A 23,275-nucleotide genomic window follows, 5' to 3' on the forward strand; every position below is an offset into this window, starting at 1 on the left:
AAACTCTAGAGTGTTTTGAGTAAACTTATTTGATCATTTGTTCAACAACCTCTTACCCTCTTATCTTCTGTACTGGTGCTGTTAAGAACTCCTTCTAGGCATTTCTATTTTTTTAGTTGATTGTTTTACATTTTAATATTTCTTATAATTTTTTTTAATTTCAGTTTACATTTCAAGCACTGTTCTTCCTCCCACGGCTCCCCCCCCCAGCTCCTCTTCAGCTTACCCCCATCCCCTCTTCCCAACTGGTAAGTGTTCCCATGGGGAGTGGACAAAATCTGGCACATTAAGTTGGGGCAGGATCAAACCTCTCTCCTCTGCATTAAGACCCATCATGGCATTCCCTCATAGAGAATGGGCTCAACAGGCTAGCTCATGCACCAGGGATAAAACCTGGTCCTACTGCCCCTCAGATAGCCTCAGTGTCACCACTGTCTCCCATACACACAATGGAGTATTTCTCAGCTACCAAAAGCAGTGACAACATAAAATTTGCAGACAAATGGGTGGAGCTAGGAAAAAATCCATTGTGAGTGAGGTAACCTAGAAAAATAAACACGGCATGTACTCAGTCATAAGTGGATATTAGATGTGAAGCAAAGGATAACCAGACTACAATCCACAACTTCAGAGGAGTTAGGTAACAAGAAAGACCCTAAGAGGGACACATCGATCGATCTGGGAAGTGGAATTAATGAGATCTCCTTGGCAAACTGGAGGTGAGGGGGTGTGGTAAAGAGGGGGGATGGGGATGTTAACATGAGGAAAAGGATGGTCAAGAGGAGAGAAGGAAATAGTGGTAGAACAATGAAGGAGCTATCTTGATAGAGAGAACCACTATGGGTTAGGGAGAAACCTGGTGCTAGGGAAATTCTCAAGAATCCACAAGGATGATCCCAATTAAGATTCCTTGCAATAGAGGAGAGGGTGCCCAAACTGGCCTTCCCCTATAATCAGACAGGTGAATACCCCAACTATCATCATAGTGCCTTTATCCAGTAAATGATGAAACCAGATGCAGAGATCTCCAACCAAGCACCAGGCTGAGCTCTGGGAATCCAATGAAAGAGAGGGAAGAGGGACTATGAGCATGGGAGAGGGAGATCATGAGGGAGAAATAGTCTATGCATTTCTCATCTTCTCTGTTCAGTGACAGCACATGGTGGCTCAAAAGCTGTCTCCATGTGAGCATTTATGCTACATAATTCAACAGCTGCTACAGATACAGGCTATCATTATGTTCTGGGCCCAAGTTAATTATGCCACCATTCGAAACTAATTATAGAAATTTCATTCTCTTTCTGCTGATTGGTTTGGAAGAAGGCAAGTTCTGTTTTGTAATTAGTAGGATATTTATATGTATATTATTTTTAATGTGAAGTATGCATGGGTAGCCCATACATGGTAGCTCTATGGATCTTGTCCATATTGGGTTTCATGTCTAAGTTGATGAGGATAACTGACTAGGTCTCTTCCTCAAGAGGGCACCAGATCTCATTAGAGGTGATTGAGAACCACCATGTGGTTGCGAAAAATAGATATCAGGACCTTTGGAAGAGTAGGCAGTGGTCTTAACCACTGAGCTATCTCTCCATCCCCATATATATGTATATACATATACGTGTGTGTGTGTGTGTGTGTGTGTGTGTGTGTGTGTATGTGGGTGTATGTGGGGGACACCAAAAATTTGAAAATACAATTATAGTAGCATTGCCGAACAGAAAATATCTATTAGGAGTTAGTTGCACCAGCTAGATCAGGAGCTATTAATATTTTCTCAAGTACATTTTCTATATTTTCAAATTTTTAATTCAATAAAATTCAAGTTATTTAAAATAAGTATAATACATTCATATCATTAAAATACATCATATTTCTGGTATAATTGCTTAGAATGATGCAGTAGGCACATGTGAAAGTCACAAATTAATCAAAGTAGTCTAAATTCCATCATAAGACCTTAATAAACTAATATTGGATATTTATGAGAATGTGTGTTTTATTACCAATGAATGGTACCATATTCTAAGACTGTCCTCTCATGAAAAATAAATAACAAAATATATCATTTACTTTAAATAGATTACTTTTAAGGTAAGGAAAATGACAAAACAATGTAGCTATTTGCTCTGACAACACAATAATCAAATCTTATTTCACACTTGCAAGGGAGAAGCATTGTGAGTCTTTGTCCACTCTAGTGGAATCCTTTTCTAGTCTGCAGGAGAGATTCCTCTGGATTTCATGTGGAATGTGAAGTCTGTCACCTACCGCTGATATAGACAGATATTTAGACTGTTCGTTAGATTTTTTATGTTAGAAATGTCAAATACTCATATTGGGAGCTGAATTACCATATTATATTTCTCTGTTTCTCTTCATGTCTATATCTCTCTCTGTCTGTCTGTCTCTGCCATGTGTGTCTGTTTTCCTGAATGAAGGTAAAATTAGTTGGAAATCAAGTATAGGAAAATCAAGAACTTTATATATAATTCTTATGCCATTAAGAATTTTAAGTATTGAGACTTAATAAATTATGAATTTATTAAATACGAAAAATTCCTAAGACTTCCAACTCCTGCTTCCCATTATGCTTTAACAATGTACAGGAGTAACTTTTAAAGACACAGAGAGAGTTGAGAACTGGAAAGACTGCCAGGCCTAAGACTCAAAACACCAGAAAGAGCACCAATGACTCTTATGTTATTAGTGCATAGCACACCTCACCTCCAGATATTCAAGAATAAAAGTTCTTTTATATTGCATGAATGGATGATAGTCATGGTTAACCTAGTTCATACAGCACCTGATGATATGCACCTGGTATGTGAAGGCATGTTCCACCATGACTGGAGATTCAAGTTTGATTCTTAGAACACATACGGTGCAAGGAGAGAAGAAAAAAATTATCTTCTGATCTCTACATATATACCATGGCATGTGCAGGTACATATGAACACATATACACAAGAAACTGTAAAAAATAAGGTTAACAATACTATGTGCATGAATTAGAAGATCAAAAACGTACCAGATACAGCCAGGAAGTCGTCAATGCTGGTGATGTCATCCACTGCTTCGGTGAGAACATGTATGTAATGCTCCCATGTGCGCTTATACATTTCCATGGTGTTTTTGACCACTTGACTCTTGGGTCGCGATGCCAAAGCAAGTGCAGCATTTATGATCTGTAAAGATATTGATAATGCTTACATAGTCACTTCCTTTTGAAAACAAGAATCATCAATGTACAGACATCAAATGGTCTTTTTTTTTCTTTTTCTTTGTATGATTAAACTTGAACATCATTACCAAGCAGGCAAACGGTATATGTCACTATGTGAAATCTCCATTGTTTTGGCAATATCAGTTTTGCCAACAATTTCTTTTTAAACCTATTTGTTGCATGTCATTGTCAAAGGATGGCAGGATGTAGAAATATAATGGGTGTCTGCCTGCATTTAAGGAACTTAGATATCACTCGATCTGAAAGATCATATATAATTATCGAATGATTTAACCTGTTAATGCCACTAGAAAAAAAACATAGAGGTGAGGATGTTTTAAGAAATGGAGAGATCATCTTTACCATAAGTGCTAAGGAAAGCTTTGGGGGAAGTGTGACATTTATGTATTTTTAAGATTTACTTTCATTTATGTGTATGTGTGTGCATCCCACTGTGTGCTAGCATTCACAGAGACCAGAGAGAGTAAGATGTGCTCTGGACCTAGAGCTCCAGGTTGATGTAATTGACTTCTTCACCACTCAGCAATCTCCAGTCCTGTAGTGTAACATTTTTAAATGGGCACTTACGTTCACATAGACTGACTAGCCTCAGAATGCAAAGTCATTAAATCAGAGGTTTGACTTATTTGAGAGTACACATTCACTTACATATCCACTCATTTCCTACGTCACATACATATTGTTACAAAACCTACTCCTGTAGGCTTTAGAATAGGACATAGAACACAATATGAGCAAATGTTGTAACTTCTGTGGCGATGGATGATATTCCATTCAGGGAAAGCAGACAATTGGCAAGTTAAATAAGTACAACAGAAAGTCTGTAAGGCAGTTCAAAAAACTGAAAAGGGAAGAAAGGCAAGGAGTAGGGTAGTAGTAGCAGAGGTTTGTTAAAATTTGAGGAGGTCCTTGCACTGCAGCAGACATTTATATAGTATAATTAGTAGTAGGATAGGAAAGACAGAGAAGTTGGGAAGGATGGAGAGGAAGAGCAAGGAAAGAGATATCTTGATTGAGTGAGCCATTATGGGGCTAGCACGAACACTATCATTAGAGAAATTCCCAGGAATCCACAAGGATGACCCCAGCTAACACCCTAAGCAACTGTGGAGAGGGTATCTGAACTGGCCTTGCCCTGCTGTCAGATTGACGACTATCTTACATGTCATCATAGAACCTTCATCCAGCAACTGATGGAAGCAGATCCAGAGATCCACAGTGGAACACTGGGCTGAGCTCCCAAAGTCCAGCCAAAAAGAGGGAGGAGTGAGAATACGAACAAAGGGGTTAAGACCATGATGGGGACACCCACTGATAATGCTTAACCGAGTTAATGGGAGTTCACCTATTCTGGCCTGACAGTGAGGGAACCAGCTTAGGATCAAATTAGGCCCTCTGAATGTGGGTGACAGTTATATGACTGAGACCAGAATTTATCTCTAATGCTTGTACTGGCTTTTTGGAAGAACCCATTCTCTTTGGATGGATACCTTGCTCATCCTAGATACAGTGGGGAAGGCCTTGGTCCTGCCTCAAAGTAATGAGCTAGACTTTGTTGACTTCCAATGGGAAGCCTTACCTTCTCTGGGAAGTGGATGGGGGGGGTATGGGGGGGGTCAGGGTAGAGGAAGCAGGAGAAGGGGAGGGAGAAGGGACTGCAATTGATATGTAAAATGAGAAATGATACTTTTTTTTAAACAAATGTTTAAAAGTGGGGGTGAGCTGGAGAGATGGCTCAGCCATAAAGAGATAATACCTTTTAGGGAATTATGGTATATTCCTTTAATCCCAGCACTAGGGAGGCAGAGGGAGGGGAATCTTTGTGAATTTCAGACCAGCCTGGGCTACACAGAGAGTTCTAGGCCAGCCAGGATTAAACAGCGAGAACTTATATCAAAAAATAAATTAATTAAATAAATTTTTTAAAAGTTCAAAAAGGATAAATGGAAATCTTGTGAGGACGATAAGCCAGTTTGCTCAGAGCCTAGGAAGGTAAAGAGTGGGCCAGGGGTCCCTGGCTTAGACTTAAGATCCCAACAAACCTAGGAGGTTATAGGAGTGAGAAGGAGCCTGAACTGTGCAGGTAGAGGAAATGAAAAGGGCTTCTTAGAACCTTCAACCAATGAAAGGAACGTAAGGGCAGTCAAAAATTCCTGTCAGAGACACCAAGCCCATGCAGGAGAGTATGTAAAGACACTGAAATAAATCCACATGTATAATAGATCATAATGTATCATAATGAAACATGCTTTATGGGAATATACTAGAAATAAGTGAGTGAGTGCAACAAATTGGGGGTCATCTCTATGTAATAGAAAGTGAGGTTTTTTTTTTGCTTCCAATATTTTAGTGAATTTTCCAAAGTTTCTATAGTGAATAAATGCTAGTTGTATTGTCAGAATAAATGACATTATCTTTGAAAGAAAGATGATTAATATACTCTTTGTATGAGAACTGGAAAGAATGGTGATGGGACCTTGATTAGAAAACATATCAGATATTAAGCACAAGTCATGGTTTCAGAGGTTAGAGTTTAAGGACAGATTTAGCTATTGATTAGCTATCTTATTATAAAGTTTGACATTAAAGTCACTCTGTTTCTTTAAAAATACAAAATGTGACTCAAAGATTTACAATTAGTATTCGTTTTAAAAGTTATTTTCTCTTAACTTATTCATATATTGAAACAAATTGTGGCTATGTAGCCACAGTCTTAACAGATTCCATGCCAGATACATCACCACGGCAAAAGTGTTATCCCTGTTTCAGTCCTAACCCACCCATAATCTCACCAGGAAATCACCTCAAATCCTAGCAAAGGCAGAGAACAGTTCTGACTTCAGCCTGTATTAGAATCAGAAACTTGCTAAGCCACACTCCTCTACCTTCTAACTCAATAAATAATGAGGTCTCAACACGTGCATATCTAAGGAATTTTCAGGTGATTCTGAGGCTACTAGTCAGATCACAAACTAAGACTTTCCTCTGGCCTCACGTGTCTTGATGTTGAGGCAGCACAGAAATTAGAATTACACAAGCTTTTCTCAGTTTGAGAATCTCCTTCCCTAGTTCCAGAAAGCCCAGTCTTCAGGCTTACAGATAGCATGATGATACTTTTTGTCATTCTTACCCATCTGCCTTCTAGAGGGATCAATATCTATTTTTTTGGCTGCTTTTAGAATACATGGAAGATCTCTCCCTTCAAGAGCAAGCCCTTGACAGTTCTCAGACATCATTTAGATTTCTCCACACTATAATGTTGGCACCTTAATCATATCACTTTACCAGTGAGGAGACTGGGGGAAAGAAAGGTCTCATACTAGTTATTCAGCTGAGAAATGGTAGTTGGGATGCAAACTCAACACCCCCATATGACAGAACATGTCCAGCCTGATGTCCCTACCAGCAACTTGTCAATCAATCAAATCCTACTTCTACTTCTCACTAAAGCCATTTTCCATCTTGCTTCTTTTTATAGGAAATAAATTTGAAGACACAATCTAGATTTTTTTATCTCAGCTCAGAAAAAGAGTTGCCTTCTTTCACTAGTGAAAACCATGTTGATATCAAGTATTATTTCAATTATTTGTTGTAGGTTTTTTTTTTTTGTAAATTCAACAGAAGTCTCTGTTGCTATTGCTTGAGACTATCACTTTGCCCAGAAGATCATTGGAGGAAATGATGTTAGCCTTCTCATTCTTCAACACTGATCATTCTTGAAACTTGTTATGGCAAATAACTTTTTGAAGCTGGCCTGTGTAGTGCTAGAAAAATGATAGAAGGGAACTTTAAATAGCATACTACACTTCAAAATAAGGACCATTACCGAAGACCAGTTATAAGTGGGATAATGTGAGAGCTAGTCCAAAGGCACCTCTGCATGAAAAGGGTACTCTGCTTCATGAAGAAAGCATCCCAAAAGAATGAAGTAGGAGAGAATAGATATCAACTAATCGTTTAAGTGACAATTTGTCTATTTCTAAAAGCAATAACATATCCTAAACCTATCTCTTAAAGAATGTTCAGTGGATACAACATGGGAATAGAGTTGGAAGCAAAAACAAAAACCATGATGCATAAGGACAGAAGAGACCTTTGGAAAGTAGAACACAAAAACTCAGGGTAAGACCAAGGAGACATAGAGAAAGTTATTTGGTCGAAGAAATCTCCCTTGCGGAAGGAGAAGAACAAGGTGTTAGAGGGTCCTCTGATAAAGATCCTCTCCAAAGTTCAGAGGTAAAAGAGAGGCAGAAATAATGAAGAATAACAGGGGACAGGGGAGCCATGGAACAGCTTTGTCGGTAAAGGCGTTGCCCAATGTGATGCTTACTTTTAACGCTCAACCTGACACACCTATAATCACCCAAAAAGAGAGACTTAAGGAGGGCGTGTCTGTATTGGATTGGTCTATGGAATTTCTGTAGGAGAATACTGTATTAAGTTAATTGAGGATGATCACATCAATCCTTGGGCAGAGATTCTGAACTGTATCAGAGTAAAAAAAAAAAAAAAAAAAAAAAAGCTAATGGAGCAAAACGCCGGTCTGTATGCATCTATTTTTCCTCCGCTCTTGACTGTGGATATGACATGACGATTTGCTTCAAGCCAATGTGAATGCTCTGCTATGATGAACCGTAACCTGGAATTATAAGCAGAATAAACCCCTTTATCTGGTAAGGCACTTCTTGTCAGAGCATTTTATCAGAGCATCAGAAATGCCTCAGGAACACTTAGCACACACAAAGCCCGTTTTTTTTTGTTTTTTTTTTTGTTTTTTTTTTTGGCCAGCGTGCATACATCAGGAATCAACACACGAGGCAGAGGCAAAGGGACCAAAATCCCATGGTCGTTCTCTGCTACATAATGAGTTGGAGGACAGCTTGTCTAAACAAACAAAAAATGGCTTTTAGATATTTGGGTTCACCAGAACTCTAATGACTGCACTAAAAAACACACCCTTTCCATTCAGTAAGCTAAAAAACACACCCTTTCCATTCAGTAAGCTAAAAAACACACCCTTTCCATTCAGTAAGCTAATGCTATGCCTCGCTAAATTGGGTTTCCTTCAATAGAATAGTACAGGTAGAAGGCTGGATTCACTTGCTTAAAAACATTATGTTGAGATTCTTTTATTTCTTTGCTCGTGAAAAAGGAGCGAGCACATTAAATTTTAAGAAAATGTGCTGCAACTTCGGCTATAACTCTAGTGAGGTGGCCCCTTGACTTCAGCTTTAGAGTTTTATTAACCTATTAACTTGCAATGTACCTTTGTGTACCACTGAAAAAGCTCCAGTCTCTAGTCTTCCCTTGCTGTCGCAATTGTACAACTGTGTACACACATGGCTGTGCTGAAATTATGCCTTTCCAGGCAGGCATAGCTTTAAAGTACTGGTGCTGAAGCCATGGTGGGGATGTGGAGCCGTGAAGATATGACAGGTGATATTTTGCGAGAACATTTTCCGTTCAACTGCTGATCCAATTTATCTGATTCAACACTCTACTCTATGAGAAAGCTTTATCCTGCTTGATTCTGCTGATATTCGGCTTAAATCTAAAAGCAGACACAATCTGGAAGATGTACTATCCCTATTGAAGACGGAAAAAATACTTCTCCCGAGTCACATTTCTGGCATTTTAGCCATACATAGAAAAGATGCTGATCATCCTCCAGTCTTCCTCAAAACTGGCTAAAAATTTTAAATGATATTCTTTTGCTTTCTGAAATGTTTTCTCTCTTTGTGTTATGGTTGAGATGTGTATATATTAGAATCACCCTGAACCTGGCAATTACCTGGTCAGTCAGTTAGCATTAAGGGTGTCTTAAAACTCAGGCTCTTACTATATTTTTGCTAGACTGTTTTTATTTCCTGATAAAAGTTCCCTACTTTCAACTGTTATTTTCTCCAAACCACTTTCTTTACTATAAATGTATTTCTTTCTTAAATTCAGAGAGGGTCATGCCTCTCACCTGCTAGTAACTTCTGGTATAATCTTAGCTGACTAAATGCATATTCTCAGGTCCATTCCACGTAGATGTCCATGGGTTAGCCTCACCTGTGGGCCCTTCTGTCTAATAAGCTGCTTCATTACAATCTGCAGTCCGCTACAGCTAATTATCAAGATCACAGATCACAGTTAGTAACTCTGTGATTTTGCTCTGATTATCACATGGGTCCTTCCTTGACCTTACCCAGTTTACCAGAAGAAACAACTTTCAAAGGTCACTATACCCCATGCGGTCTCTTCCCTCACTTACACCCAATCAAATATATGATCTTTTTTTTTTCTTTCAAACCATTCCTTCCCTGTAAAGCAAACAGCAGTAACCCAACCACATCACTGCCCTTTTTCTTTCTTGCCCTGGTTCCGAATTATCGACTTCAGTTCCTTTCCTTGTGATTTCCTAATCCTGTTAGCCTCCCTTTCACTCACACATCACATGACTTCCAAAAACTGTTTCTGAGATTATAATATAATGACATTTCCCCATCCCTTTCCTCCCTACAAAGCCTCCCAAATATACTTTCCACTCTCTTTCAAATTCATGGACTTTTATTTTTGTTTTTGTTTTTACTATATATATTCCTAAATAAAAGCTGCTCAGTCTGTATAGTGTTCCTCATGTGTACGATTATTCCAGGACTGACCATTTGTCCCTTGACAATGAGCGGGTGTGTTCTTCCTGAGGAAAACCACTTCTCCCGCTCCCAGCTCTCCACAGCTGTCTAGAGTTATCTAGCATTGAGGCCACATGGGCTCTTCCCTATCCATTTTGGCATGCATATTTGTTGTTGTCCTTGTTTAGCTCATGTTCGTGCATTCATATTGGAGAGCTGTTATGGCTGTAGTGTCTGATGTTACTCAGAGACCAATCTTAGAGCAAGCACCCTGATCCTCTTTGCCTCTTACAATCTTTCCACCCCCTCTTCAGCATAACTGCACTTACACTCTGCTCCTTGAGCTCTCTTAGGGTACTAAAACTACATGCATACAGGAGTCATCCAGCAAAATCTGAGCTAGGTGGTCTAATGGAAGTAAAGGAAATGCAACAGGCCAAGGTCAATATGAAGGAGAAATTGGGTGCATGCAGCGCTGGTGAGACCTGGATACAAAAGGAAGATCAAGAAATATGCACAGACTCCAACTTTCCAAGAAAGGAAATCACACACACACAAAAAGAAAGAGAGAGAGAGAGAGAGAGAGAGAGAGAGAGAGAGAGAGAGAGAGAGAGAGAGAGAGAGAGAGAAAGAAAGAAAGAAAGAAAGAAAGAAAGAAAGAAAGAAAGAAAGAAAGAAAGAAAGAAAGAAAGAAAGAAAAATAACTGGGTGTTGGTTGGTTTTGAGAGCATCCAATTTAGGGACAAAGTTCCACTGAAAATTCACATCATGATGACAACACTGCTGTTGTTTTTAATGGTGATGATGATGATTGTGATCACGTCAAATGTTAACTGTCAAAGCCCATACTTGTTGCAGGCACTATTCTAAGCACTTGACAATAATTAGATTATTTAATGTTTATATCAAAATATAAAAGATGCAAGCATCACCACTTCCAATGACCCTGTAATCACAGCAAAGTCATCTCTAACCTAGATAGAGTTCATTCTCTCAATATAGTTCATAATATATAAATTTATGGTGTCATTAATGTTGCCAATCCTTGCAACTAGATTTACTAAAGGAAACATTACATTACTTGATTTAAATAAAAATTGGTGCACATATAATCATATGTATGTATATGATTAAAATATCAAATTCATATTTTTGCTATCTATAAATAGTAATTTCATGACATTAAAAAAATTTTGGTGAGGGTTTTGTCAAGTCTAACTCTAGACTTGGATAATCATCTCTAATAGGAATTAGATCTGCTTTAAGAGATGACTGCCTCTTCCTCATCTTCCCAGCACCTAGAACCGTCTACTAAATGTGCAACTATATAATATTTCTCATTTGTGTCAGGTGCATTTCATCTACATAAAGTTTCCCAACTTCCCGTGTGTCCTAGAATGCATGAAAAATTATTCCTTTTAAATTCTAAATAAGAGTCCCCTATATATGCCTATCCTCCTCTCTGCTGATGGTTCTTCTTTTCACTCTAATGAACAAATGCTATTAACACAGCATCTGTATCTATCCACACCTAAGTTTTTCAGTGATGTGAGGTGTATACCAAGAAGTAGCATCACTGGATTTTATGGTAATTTTAAACACAACTTTATGTGGGGTGCAAACACTGTTTTCTTCTCAGGGCTGCAGCATTTTATATTCCATTGGGAATGTTTACGTTTTCCCATTTTTCCACATGTGGGTCACATTTTGCTATTATAACTGTCCACCAAAGATCATTTTTCTTGTGTCCTACATTCAGTTTCCTTGAGTATCGTGGGTTTTATTTGTTTCCCTCCATGTGCGTGCATCAGAAACATGAACATCAGGGCTTCTCCTTTGTTGCTGCCCATTCAGGGAACCTGGGGAAAGCCAGAAAACATGCTCCTGTGGTCATCTGTCCTAGAAAATATGAGTATTTTATGATCCACCAAAGTGGGGGGTTGATCCAAAGACCTCGTCTGTGTATGATTATTGGTAGTTGGTAAATTTCAGGTAGTTCACAGTCTTTTTCCAATGGGCTACTCATTTTAACACTAGTGATGCTAACAGAAGTGGAACAACATCTCTTCTAATTCTATGTGTGGTGCAAAATAATGGACAAGTCTTCCTAACTTTCCTATAAAAAGTAATATTATGGTGTAAAATATCACCTCTTATTAGAGGTGATGCATGCTGTCAACCAGAGTTGATAGATGTTGTATGGAATGGAGGAAGGGAAAGAAAGAATCAGGAGGACGAAAGAAATGGGAGAATGGAAGAAAGAATGAGGAATGTGAGGAAGACATAAAGGATAGAAGAGAGGGAAGGAGGAAAAAAATTAAAGGGATGGAGGGAAAGAAAGATGTTTTAGAGTCAACAGGTAATCTCTATATATCATATCCTTTTCTGTACTTTGTAATTAGCTACTTTTATACACAAAATATAGAGCTTTTCTTAAAGAAGATCTAAAAGTTCTCTAGAACCAAGGCTCTGCACACAGTCTGGTCTGTTATGATCACTGTAATTTTCATGAATTCACCATGCCCTGTGAAATATTAGAGCAAGTATAGATAAGCAACCACTACAATGATTTATTGAACCATGCCTTGATGGCAAGATGGTGATTTTTGTATACCTGAAAAGAGCACTAGATAAGGAGAGAGATTTGATGCTCTGCAATATCTCACCTTTGCACAGATGATGTCCTCTCCCCACCACAAGCCTCTCTTTTGTTTAGCAAAAGCTTTTCTACAGAAACAAAAATAAATCTTATTCCTTAAGAATAATGGTGCAGTTTAGGTGATGAGATACTCAGTGGGTTGAAGTGCTTGCATTCAAACCTGAAGACCGGAATTTATTCCCTGTCACATATAATGCGGAAGAGCAAAACTGACTCCCACAAGTCCTCCTTTGACCTCCTCATGTTCACTATGGCATGCTAGGACACACACACACACGCACACACACACACACACGCAGGCACGCATGCTGAAAAGGTTCAGAGAAAAAGGAATATCGTTGCAAACAGACAACTAGTGGACTTCTGACAAAAGAGCATATTAAAGGACTGCCTGGGCCAGGCTTGTTCTCAAGGTTCTTCATCTGCATGGGCACGCTTCATCTAAAGAAGACGGCCATTATCCCTTGTTAACAGTTAAGGCAATGCAGACACGAGCCGATATCTGTGCAATGTTATATAAGGGGTTTAACTTAGAATTTCATTTTGCCTCCGAATGACTTAGTGCACAAAATCACAATAGCTATTTCAGAACTTGCTTTCGTAGAGGGTAGAGCTATGCTGACTTGGGATGAGGGAGCAGTGAGCTCAAACACACGGATCCCCCTAAAAGCCCTTCCTTCTAACACGAACACTGTATCGACTATGAACAGCTGACTTAGCCCCACCTCCTGAAAAATATCTGTAAGACAATGACTATGAGAGTTGAAATAAATCCATGCAATTTAATTTTTCCTCAAATATGTTTTGATACTGGCTTTGATACAAATCACCTTAAATTTTTAGTTAATATAAGGAGACCATTTTGAGAATTAAAATAATGAGTTATGTACCACGAGGTCTGTTTGCTGCAGTGTCACGGCGTGTAGAGGAAATTAAAAATAACTTGCACCGGAGCTTGCATATGAGCCGATTGGTTTAGCTTGTGCTTGACTTGGCCCTGGTCTAGTGAGTTTAGAATTACAGCAACCGTAACAATGTCATTAGATCAGGTCCCAGTCCTGTTCTCATACATTGGTCACTTAATAAGTTTCTCAATGTTAATACTGTTTTTTACACACACCTTTCAGTTTGGAAAAGACTTCTATTTTGTCTTCTGCATTGCACTTTGTTTCTGGAAATTGCCCTAACATTCGGAATGAGGGCATGCAATGTCCGTCACCATGGCTGTCTCTCATCATAGCTCTCTGTCAGACGATGAGAGGATCTCTCCTGCACAGGAGCTGACTGTGGGGAGGAGTTCTCACCTGTCAATTCCACAGATCATTAATGACAAAGCGCTCTACGTTGGCCTCTCAACCTTGTAATCTGCTTTCTCATGCGCAGGTAATCCTGCTTATCGGATTGTTCACACCAAATCGTCTCACTAGGCTTACCCTGCCTTTGAGTACACGGAAGACATGGAAATATAATACCCTAGGGTAAAATTGTTTATAGGACAACTGGCAAAGACTGATTCTGGAGAAATGTGGCTTTCTGTAAAATTACATATCAGGGTAAGTTTTTATACTTCATAATCAGTCCGCAAAAAGGAAAGCAATGCCCTCGGGCAGGTTGAATCACAGAAAATGTAACAAATGGGGAAATTAATGACCTTTAAAATATGTAAATAGTCATCACTGTGCCCATCAAAATCAAGATGTCTTCCTGCCATTAAAGGAAACTCTAAAATTAGGCAAATTAATAAATCAAATGAATGAACAAAGGAAAAACTATTAAATGAATTATTGGGTGTTATACAGAATTACTAAGGAGTAGGATAAGACGAACGGAATGGAATTTTGAGTGACAGCCTTCATTTTGACTCACCTCCATTAACTATCACTTCTGTGTGGCTGTAGGTAAGTTGTTACCCTATGTACTTTAATGACATAGTTACTGTTTTGGGTTTTGTTCTGTTTTGAGGTTTTAGGTTTTCTATTTTCTATTCCTTTTTAACAATAAAAACATCATAAAATAAAAAATATAGAGATAAAATAGAAACCATCATACCAACGTTGGGGCAAGACAAACCAACAAAAGGAAAAGAGCCCAAGAGAAGGCATAAGAATCAGAGAGCCACCCATTCATAGCCTCAGGACTCCCACAAAAACACTAAAAGGGAAACCTATAATACATACGCAGAGGTCCTAGTGCAGAACCATGCTGGCCCTGTGCTTGCTGCTTCATTCTCCGTTAGTGCACATGGGCATTGCTCAGGGAATTTACAGGGTCTTGTTCACCTGGTGTCGTTCATTCTGTCTGTCTTTCATATCCCTCCTACCTCCTCTTTGCTGGGGTTCCCTGAGCTCTGAGGGGAGGAATTTGATGGAGATATCTCATTTAGAGATCCAAGATCCCTCTGTGTGTAGTGTAATGACCTAATTTGTAAGGGTCATTAAAATATGTGTTACATATGTGGTTAAGGAGCTGGCGTAGCAATTAATAGCTCTTACTGTTCTTCCAGAGGACCGAAGATTGGCTGCCAGCACACACAGGGCAGCTCATAGCTGTCAGTAACTCTAGCTCAAGAGAACCAGTGTCCTCACTCCCATACACTGCAGGTACCAGGCACACATATGATGAACATATGTACGTGCAGGAAAACACACATATAAAACACAAATAAATAAATCACTTTTAGAATGCTATTTTTGTAGTTTTCTTGGCAAAATTAAATTAGGTTAGTTATGTAAAATGACTCATAATCTAACTACTTTGTGAACATCTATGGGCACAAATTGTGCAAAAAAAAATACAAGAATACCTTGAGAATTTAAATGAATCCTATTTACAGAAATATACAAATACAAAAAAAAAACTGACAAAAAATGTAAGCTCAACAATCACTCTGACAGCCCAGTTAGAAAAATGTTCTTTAGGTAAATGTATGTATGTTTAAGAAAAATTATCTAAAGTAAAACTAACAAGACTGACTTCCTCAGGCAAAGATATCTGCAAGAAGTAATGGATGTTCTAGGGTAAGACACTGAAGATCATATATCAGTTTCATAATTAAAAACACACAGACAACAGACTGATTTTAATCCATTATAATCCATTATTCAGTAAATTGACAATTAGAGGATTTCAATGGAAGAATGGATGAAGAAAGTATGGAATATATACATATTAGAGTACTACGCTGCGGTAAAAAACAATGACTTCTTGAATTTTGCATGCAAATGGATGGAAATAGAAAACACTATACTGAGTGAGATAACCCAAACCCAAAAAGATGAACATGGGATGTACTCACTCATAATTGGTTTCTAGCCATAAATAAGGGTCACAGAGTCTACAATTGGTGAACCTAAAGAAGCTAAGTAAGAAGGTGAACCCAAGGAAAACATATAGTTATCCTCTTGGCTATGGGAAGTAGACAAAATTGCCGGGGAGAAAATTGGAATCATGGGGGTGGGGTGGGATTGGGGTAAGGGGAGATGGGGAGAGAAAAGGGAGAAGGGGAGGATGGGGGAAACTTGGGGAAAAGGATGATTGGGATAAAGGAAGGTTGGATAGGGGAGCACAGAAGCACAATTCTTAGTTAAGGGAGCCACCTTAGGGTTGGCAAGAGACTTGAACCTAGAGTGGCTCCCAGGAGCCCAAGGCTATGTCCCCAGTTAGTTCCTTGGGCAGCTGAGGATAGGGAACCTGAAATAACCCTAGCCTATGGCAATACTGACGAATATCTTGCATATCACCATAGAACCTTCATCTGGTGATGGATGGAGATAGAGACAGAGACCCACACTGGAGCATTGGACTGAGCTCCCAAGGTCCCAATGAGGAGCAGAAGGAGAGAGAACATGAGCAAAGAAGTGGGGACCACGAGGGGTGCACCCACCCACTGAGAAATGGAGCTGACTTTAAATAAAATAAAGTTTTAGAATTTTCCAAATCATTTGAGTCCAAGTAGGGGATTTTTAAAAATGAATTTTTTATCTTTGCCAAAACCACTTTTGTTTTAAATGAATTTTATTCCAGAAACATCTATAAAGTTTTCTTTTTAATCTACTATCTAGTCTTATAGAGGTACAAAGGGAAAAATCTAAGCTATTCACCCATTGCCAAAATGCCTTTTTTTAAAAAAAAATAAGTAAAAGCCTGTCAAAGTTAAAAGAAAAAAATAAATGTTGGGGATTAGATGATTTTTTTTCTTCAAAGATCTAGAATTTCTGAAGATACAGCTCCAGTTTTAGCCCTAAAATGAGTTAAACTAAATTAACTTATTGAAGGAATTTAACTTTATTCACTGTTAATAGGTATTCCCTTTGCATATACAATTCTTCCAAGATAAAAAGGAAGGAAGAAAATAAAAGACACAGAAACCCATAAGATATTTTCATGCATGTAAGGAAGAAAATTATATGAGTATTAAAGAAGAGTATATAAAACCTAAATTATATAAGCAATAGATCCCTGTGAGGAAAGGCACGCTAGATATATAGTATAATATTATATAAATATAAATTGAGTTGGAATAGGATGATCTCTCTCCCTCCCTCCCCCATCTCGGCTTCATTCTCCCCACTTCTCATTTCCATTCCACTTCCCCCATCTCCTCTTCCTTTCCTCTTTTCTTGTCCCTCCTCTTTGTTCCTCTGACTTTCTCTCCTCTTTTTTCACTCCCTAGAAACAAGGTCTTTGATGTAATGTTCTTGACCTTATATTATGGCTTCTTTTCTTCATTAATATAGCCCCACGCTTACTCTTCTTGGGACAATTAAGGTAGCTTAAGCCCAGCTTCTAGTTGCTCTACATAGTCAACTCTCTCAGAATCTGTGCTCTTGTAGGACCTCCATCTCCTGTAGTATAAAATCCGGGGCATGTGACTTAGTCTAAAGCCGTTACACATTTGGGTGCTTATGCCTCTAGTGTTATCCCCCCTCAGTCTCATTCACTTCCTCCTATTTTGTTCTTTCTTTTTTTTGCCTAGGGCATTCATTTCTGCTGTTCCCTTTGTGTCCAATTCTTCCCCAGAGCTCACTTTAAGCATCATTTCCTCAGGGTGATTTTATAAAATCTAGGTCAGCTTCTTTCATTATGTACTTTCATGAAACAATGCCCCTTCCTTTTGAGTCTCACTGTGCATTCAAGGGAACATCTGACTCAAGCATTCAAGCATGGTCCTTGTTTCCCACTGTTTAAAAAAAAAGAGGAATGTTAATGTCTCCGTGTAATTTCCTCAAGGTATGTGGACAAGGAGACCCTTCATCTTTAGTCACCCATGACATGCATAGGTTCCTATAGATTCAGGCATACAAAAAATACATGAAAGCTTTACCAAGTGATCGAGTTTAGCCTTGCAAGAAGCTCTTCTACTAGTACTATAGCTGGGGGCAATACACCAGCATCATTTTATTTGTTACTAAACACTGGACACACAGAGGAAAAATAGGGCTAATGCCAAATACGATCTGTGATGGAGAGGAGGTTCACCAAATCTTCAAACCCAGCTCTTCCTCCAGTAGTTATTCCAAGCTGAAGGACCTCTTCCTAGTCAGAGGGCTTGCCCCATTTAGACAGCCCACTTCATCCTATTGAGGTGAGGTTTGTCTTAAAGGAATAGGAATGTGAAGTGATCATTTCTCTCATGACACTGCTATGCTCACAATCTGGATATTTTGCTAGATCGAGATTTTAGTAACTTGTTTTTGTTAGCTAGGGATCAGAAAAAGACAATAAGAGAGAATGTAAGTAAAATGCCTATGCAGAAACACTATTGAGATTTTACCACAGCAGCCAGAGATCCCTCTTATCTTCTCAAACAGCCCTGAGAAAAGTGAAAGCTATGGATGGAAGAATAACAATAAAATAAGCATTACCAGGTGTGCCCCTTATGCTGGACTATTAATGACACTTTTGTAGCTAGTATTCATAGAAATTATGTGTGTGTGTGTGTGTGTGAGAGAGAGAGAGACAGAGAGAGAGACAGAGAGAGAGACAGAGACAGAGAGAGCTACATAAGTAAAACATATTCTATAATGGAACACTGTTGTTATTCTCAGATTAGAAATTCAATAATTTAGTAAATGTAATCTTTTTTGTTTACATAATTGTCTATTCTTTTATTTTTTTAAAAAAAATACCAATCTTTTTTCATTTTATATACCATTCCCAGTTCCCACTTCCTCTCCTCCTACCCCCACAACCTTCCCTCCTCTCCACCCACCATCAACTCCCTAGAAAGGGTGAGACTTCCCATGGGGAGTCAACAAAGTCTGGCACATCACTTTGAGGCAGGACCAAGTCCCTCCCCCCATATCCAGGCTGAGCAAGAGAATAGGTTGCAAAAATGTCAGTTCAAGCACTAGAGATAGGGAGAGAAAGGAATATCTTGATCGAAGGAGCCATTATTATGCTAGCAAGAAACCTGGAACTTGGGAAATTCCCAGGAATCCACAGGATGACCCCAGCTAAGATCAGAAGCAATAGTGGAGAGGATGCCTGACTGAACTTCCTCTGTGATCAGATTGATGACTATCTTAATTGCTGTCATAGAACCTTCATCCAGCAACTGACCATAGAGACCCACAACCAAGCACTGGGCGGAGCTCTGTAGTCCAGTTGAAGAGAGGGAAGAGCAGTAATATGAACAAAGGGGTCAAGACCATGATGGGGAAACACACAGAGACAGCTGACCTGAGCTAGTGGGAGCTCACGGACTCTGGACTGACAGTAGAAAAACCTGCGTAGGACCAAACAAGGCCCCCTGAATGTGGGTGACAGTTGTGTGGCTGGGGCAGTCTGTGGGGACACTGGCAGTGGGACCAGGATTTATCCCTAGGGATTGAAGTGATTTATTTTGAGCCTAATCTTTTTTATAATCATACATAGAAATATATCCATGATATAAAATTTTACTAGGCTATATTATTTGTAATTTATAGTAATTTTCTAAATTAAATCAAGTGAATAGCAAAGCAAAGGGACTGCAATTTGAAAGGGGAAACAAACTCTATGACATGAAGGTATTAAAAAAATAAATATAAAACTCTTATAGGGCTGGAGGGATGGTCAGTTAGTAAAGTGATTGCTATATAAGGATGAAGATCTGAATTTGATTCCCAACATCAATGTAAAAGACCATGCCAATAATGTATGCTTATAATATAAGCACTGGGAAGAAAGAGATAGACAGGGATAGAAGGATCCCTGAGACTCACTTGCCAGCAAATCTAGACTAAGTTCTGAACCCTAGTTCCCAATGAAAGATTTTGCCTCAAACTACAAGGGAGCTGCACCTAAGGAATGGCACCTGAGATTTATCCTAGACCCACAAACAAATCTATTCAAATGCACGTGCGCACGCGCGCGCACACACACACACCACACACACATACACACACTTACAAAAAAGTTCAGTTTTGAAGGGACTTGCTCTTTCCTTCTGGGAATAAAAGGAAAAGTAAGCATTTCCCCAACAAACAAAGGTAACCACAACCATTTAAAATTATTCATCAGTGATAAAATTATTCATCAGATTCATCTTGGTCAAAACAGATTGCACGGGTTCTCAGTGTTTATTTTCTTCCCTGGAACAAGGACAATCAAAAGGCTGAAGAGTATTCAGTGATAAGTGCTAAGTACCTCGGTGATGTACAGCTTACTGTAATCACTAGGTGCTTACGAACAACTGCCTAGGTTCAGGAGTCACTTTTTGAGCATGGGCCTTAAGAGAATAGGAATAGATTTCCAATGACTTAAGGGATCCTGAGACGAAATCTACATCACACAGACATGATCAATACTGCACACTGTGAAGTATGTCCTCTTATATGAGTCAGACAGGTACTTTAATGCAAAGTGCCTCATATTGTCTGGTGGAAAAGATGGCAAGGCTCTGTCTCTGTAATCACTGCCCTGAACTCAGTGCTCTAGTCTATAGTATCCAGGAATCTTTCTTGGGAGTAGGACTATCAAGGTTAGGAGCAGGGACAGAATGGAATTCTCTCTAGAGAAACACAGATAGCAAACTGACAGCAGGTTTAGCACCAAACAAAGACTATTGGAAAAGCCAGTGTCACTTTAAAAGATCTATTAGGAGGAACTGAGCCTCAAACTACAACCTCTTCAAAATGCAGGCCAGCTGTCATTTTCATGTTGGCTGTTTTTAACAGACACTATAGCTTCATTCAATTTTCAAGTCTCGTTTGCAACCCTTGTCGAAGGGGTCATGAGGAAATGGTCTGTCTTTATCCGTAGTGAACTAAGGCTACAGCTGCAAGAGGTGATGAATGATTAACTTGTATCATCTACAGAATGTTGACCAATTGAATCTGAGTGGTAGGAACTGTGACAAAGTCACGGACAGTTTTCCAGTGCCCAGCTTGAATACCCCAGCTGATGACCAAAGGGGTGGAAATAGCACAGAACATACGATTTTCATGAAAAAAAAACTATAGGAGGGAAGTTAGGCAGGACATTGCAGCAAAACAGTTTGGAAATGCAGAGATTCCAGACACAAATTCCATGTACAGGAAAAGTTATCTTTAGAATTATCAACATGGACAGCTACAGGGTCTCGTTAGAATCCGGGTATATACAGAGTTCCAGGAGCTGAAAGGTGGGAGAAGACAGAAATAAAGAGGGCAGGGAGGGTGCCAGTAGTTAAGAAGATATCCAAAATTAAATGACCAAAAGATAGTAAGAATCCCAATAAGAAGATCATGACCACGGGATAAAATACTGGTGATGACTGGGATTAGGCAGGGACAAATAGAAATTCAGGAAATAGATTTAGTGTCATCTACGTAGGTGTTTTAGTGAAAGGCCACAATAGGAATTTGATGGACACATAATAATCAAAAAAAAGACTATAAAGGGGTTTATTTGCAATTCAAAATGAACATATTTAGTAGACATTCTATGTTGAAGGTCACATTGAATTATGTATTTATGTTCTCTTTCTTTTCCTCCCGTTCCCTCTCTCCTGTTAGCTGAGTGTAAAAGAAGAAACTTAATTTACTCTAAACATGTTGTTTTGGTTTTATTTATTTGAAAAAAAACTGTCTATCCATGTAGTCCATGATGGACCCAAACTCATTTCCTAACCCAGGAAGGATGTAAACTTATGGCGATCCTCCTGTGGCAGCTCACAAGTCTTAGAAGTGCAGGGATATGCCACATTGCCTGGCTTATATCCTCCAAATTTTCATGCAGGCATTTATTGCTATAAACTTCGCTCTGCCTTCATTGTATCCCATTTGTACACAGAGAATAATATGTTCACTCTTGAGGGTCAGTTGTGAAACAAAATGCAGAAACATTAGAGCTAAGCATTTTATGTTAAACACAGTTTTTACTGAGACTCACATAAAAAGCAATGCCATCAGTGGCTCATCTAGTCGTAGATGACATATTTTTCTTTTGTAGAAAATGTTTTCATTTTCCAAATAACTTGAATAGTTTTCTTGGTTTGCAAAAAATGCTTATAAAACAAGCTTGCTGCCTAGCAGGAAGCATAGCAATCAGCTCCGAAGCAAAACTGATAATTTACTTAAATGACAGAAACAAACCTTGAACAACTGCTAGAAAGAGAGAGGTTGTGCTTGGTCACAAAAGCAAGACACCTCTGTCAGGGCCCGTGGGGTTCACTCACATTCAGTACCCAGGATCTCAGATGAAGGATGAGGCAGGTCACCAAGTTCATGAAACACTGTATACCATGATTCACTCAAGTCAGGATTTTTAAGGAGTTATTATTATTATTATTATTATTATTATTATTATTTGTGTATGTGTGTGTGCATGCATGTGTATGTGTTGTGGTAGGTTTTATGGAGACGGTTATGCTCTGTATAACTCATGAGCATCTCCTTACCTCAGACCCTTTGATTACAGACAATGGGTACCATGCCCAATTAGTATAAGGCATTAATATACTCAGAAAAAATTGCAATGAACCACAGCAATGCTAAGCTCTTTCTTCAAGAGTCCAACCTGCACTGAGAAGTGAAAAGAAATGCTACAGTCCTTCCTGAGTTCACAGGTATCCCCTGATTTCAGACAGCACCCTTTCTCACGGTCTGTTCATAGTGCAGAAACACACCTATGGAGCATGGCCTCCAAATATCCAGCTTCAGCAACAGTACTTTTTGTTGTCCTTTTCTTTTGTATTCATATATAGCAATCAAAAGGAGTAGACAGCTTGAAAATAAGAACATTTTTGTCTAAAACTCAGCTGAACCCTTTGTACTAGCCTCCTTGGGGGACGGGCCTAAAACATGAGAGCAGCTGACTTCACTGAGCTTTGTATAGCGCAGGTTGCTAGTGAACAGATGTTGCCACAGGTCCTGCTGAACCTAAAGGGTCTGGAACTGGTATATTTAGTGACCTTGGGCATGGAATTTTGAACTTGAACCGTCCCTTGAGGCACATTTTTAAGACACAGCACTGCTGCAACCAACATAACCATAGATCTCCCTGTCCTGACATCTCAGCCCGAGGGTAGCCAGAGCAGGCTTCTGGGGTTTCACCGACACGCCATTTAGCCATTTAAATAATTATCAAAAGTTCACTTGTGTATAGTGTTGGATAGATCAACCACTGGAACCATGAGGAGACTGGGGACTTTGTTGTGCTGACAGGAGCTTCTGCAGAGCAAAGATCAATGCTGTCCCTCATAATTCCATCTCGCTGTAAAGCAACTGTTCTCAGCCTGTGGGTTATTACCCCTTTATGGGTTGAATATCAGATATCCTGCAGATCACA

At 39.1% G+C, this 23,275-nt stretch overlaps 1 protein-coding gene across 4 annotated transcripts in view; it reads right to left on the reverse strand.

The window, feature by feature from the left end:
- Ctnna3 (catenin alpha 3) overlaps positions 1-23,275 on the reverse strand; it is a 1,278,003-nt gene that overhangs the window by 380,967 nt on the left and 873,761 nt on the right. For all 4 annotated transcript variants that reach the window (XM_075980084.1, XM_075980083.1, XM_075980082.1 and 1 more), the window contains exon 11: positions 3,032-3,188. In XM_075980084.1, coding sequence (XP_075836199.1) covers positions 3,032-3,188 — 157 coding nt within the window. The remainder of the gene's footprint in view (positions 1-3,031; positions 3,189-23,275) is intronic.

The sequence above is a fragment of the Microtus pennsylvanicus genome, chromosome 7 (assembly GCF_037038515.1).
Source record: "Microtus pennsylvanicus isolate mMicPen1 chromosome 7, mMicPen1.hap1, whole genome shotgun sequence".
Taxonomy (NCBI): Eukaryota; Metazoa; Chordata; class Mammalia; order Rodentia; family Cricetidae; genus Microtus; species Microtus pennsylvanicus.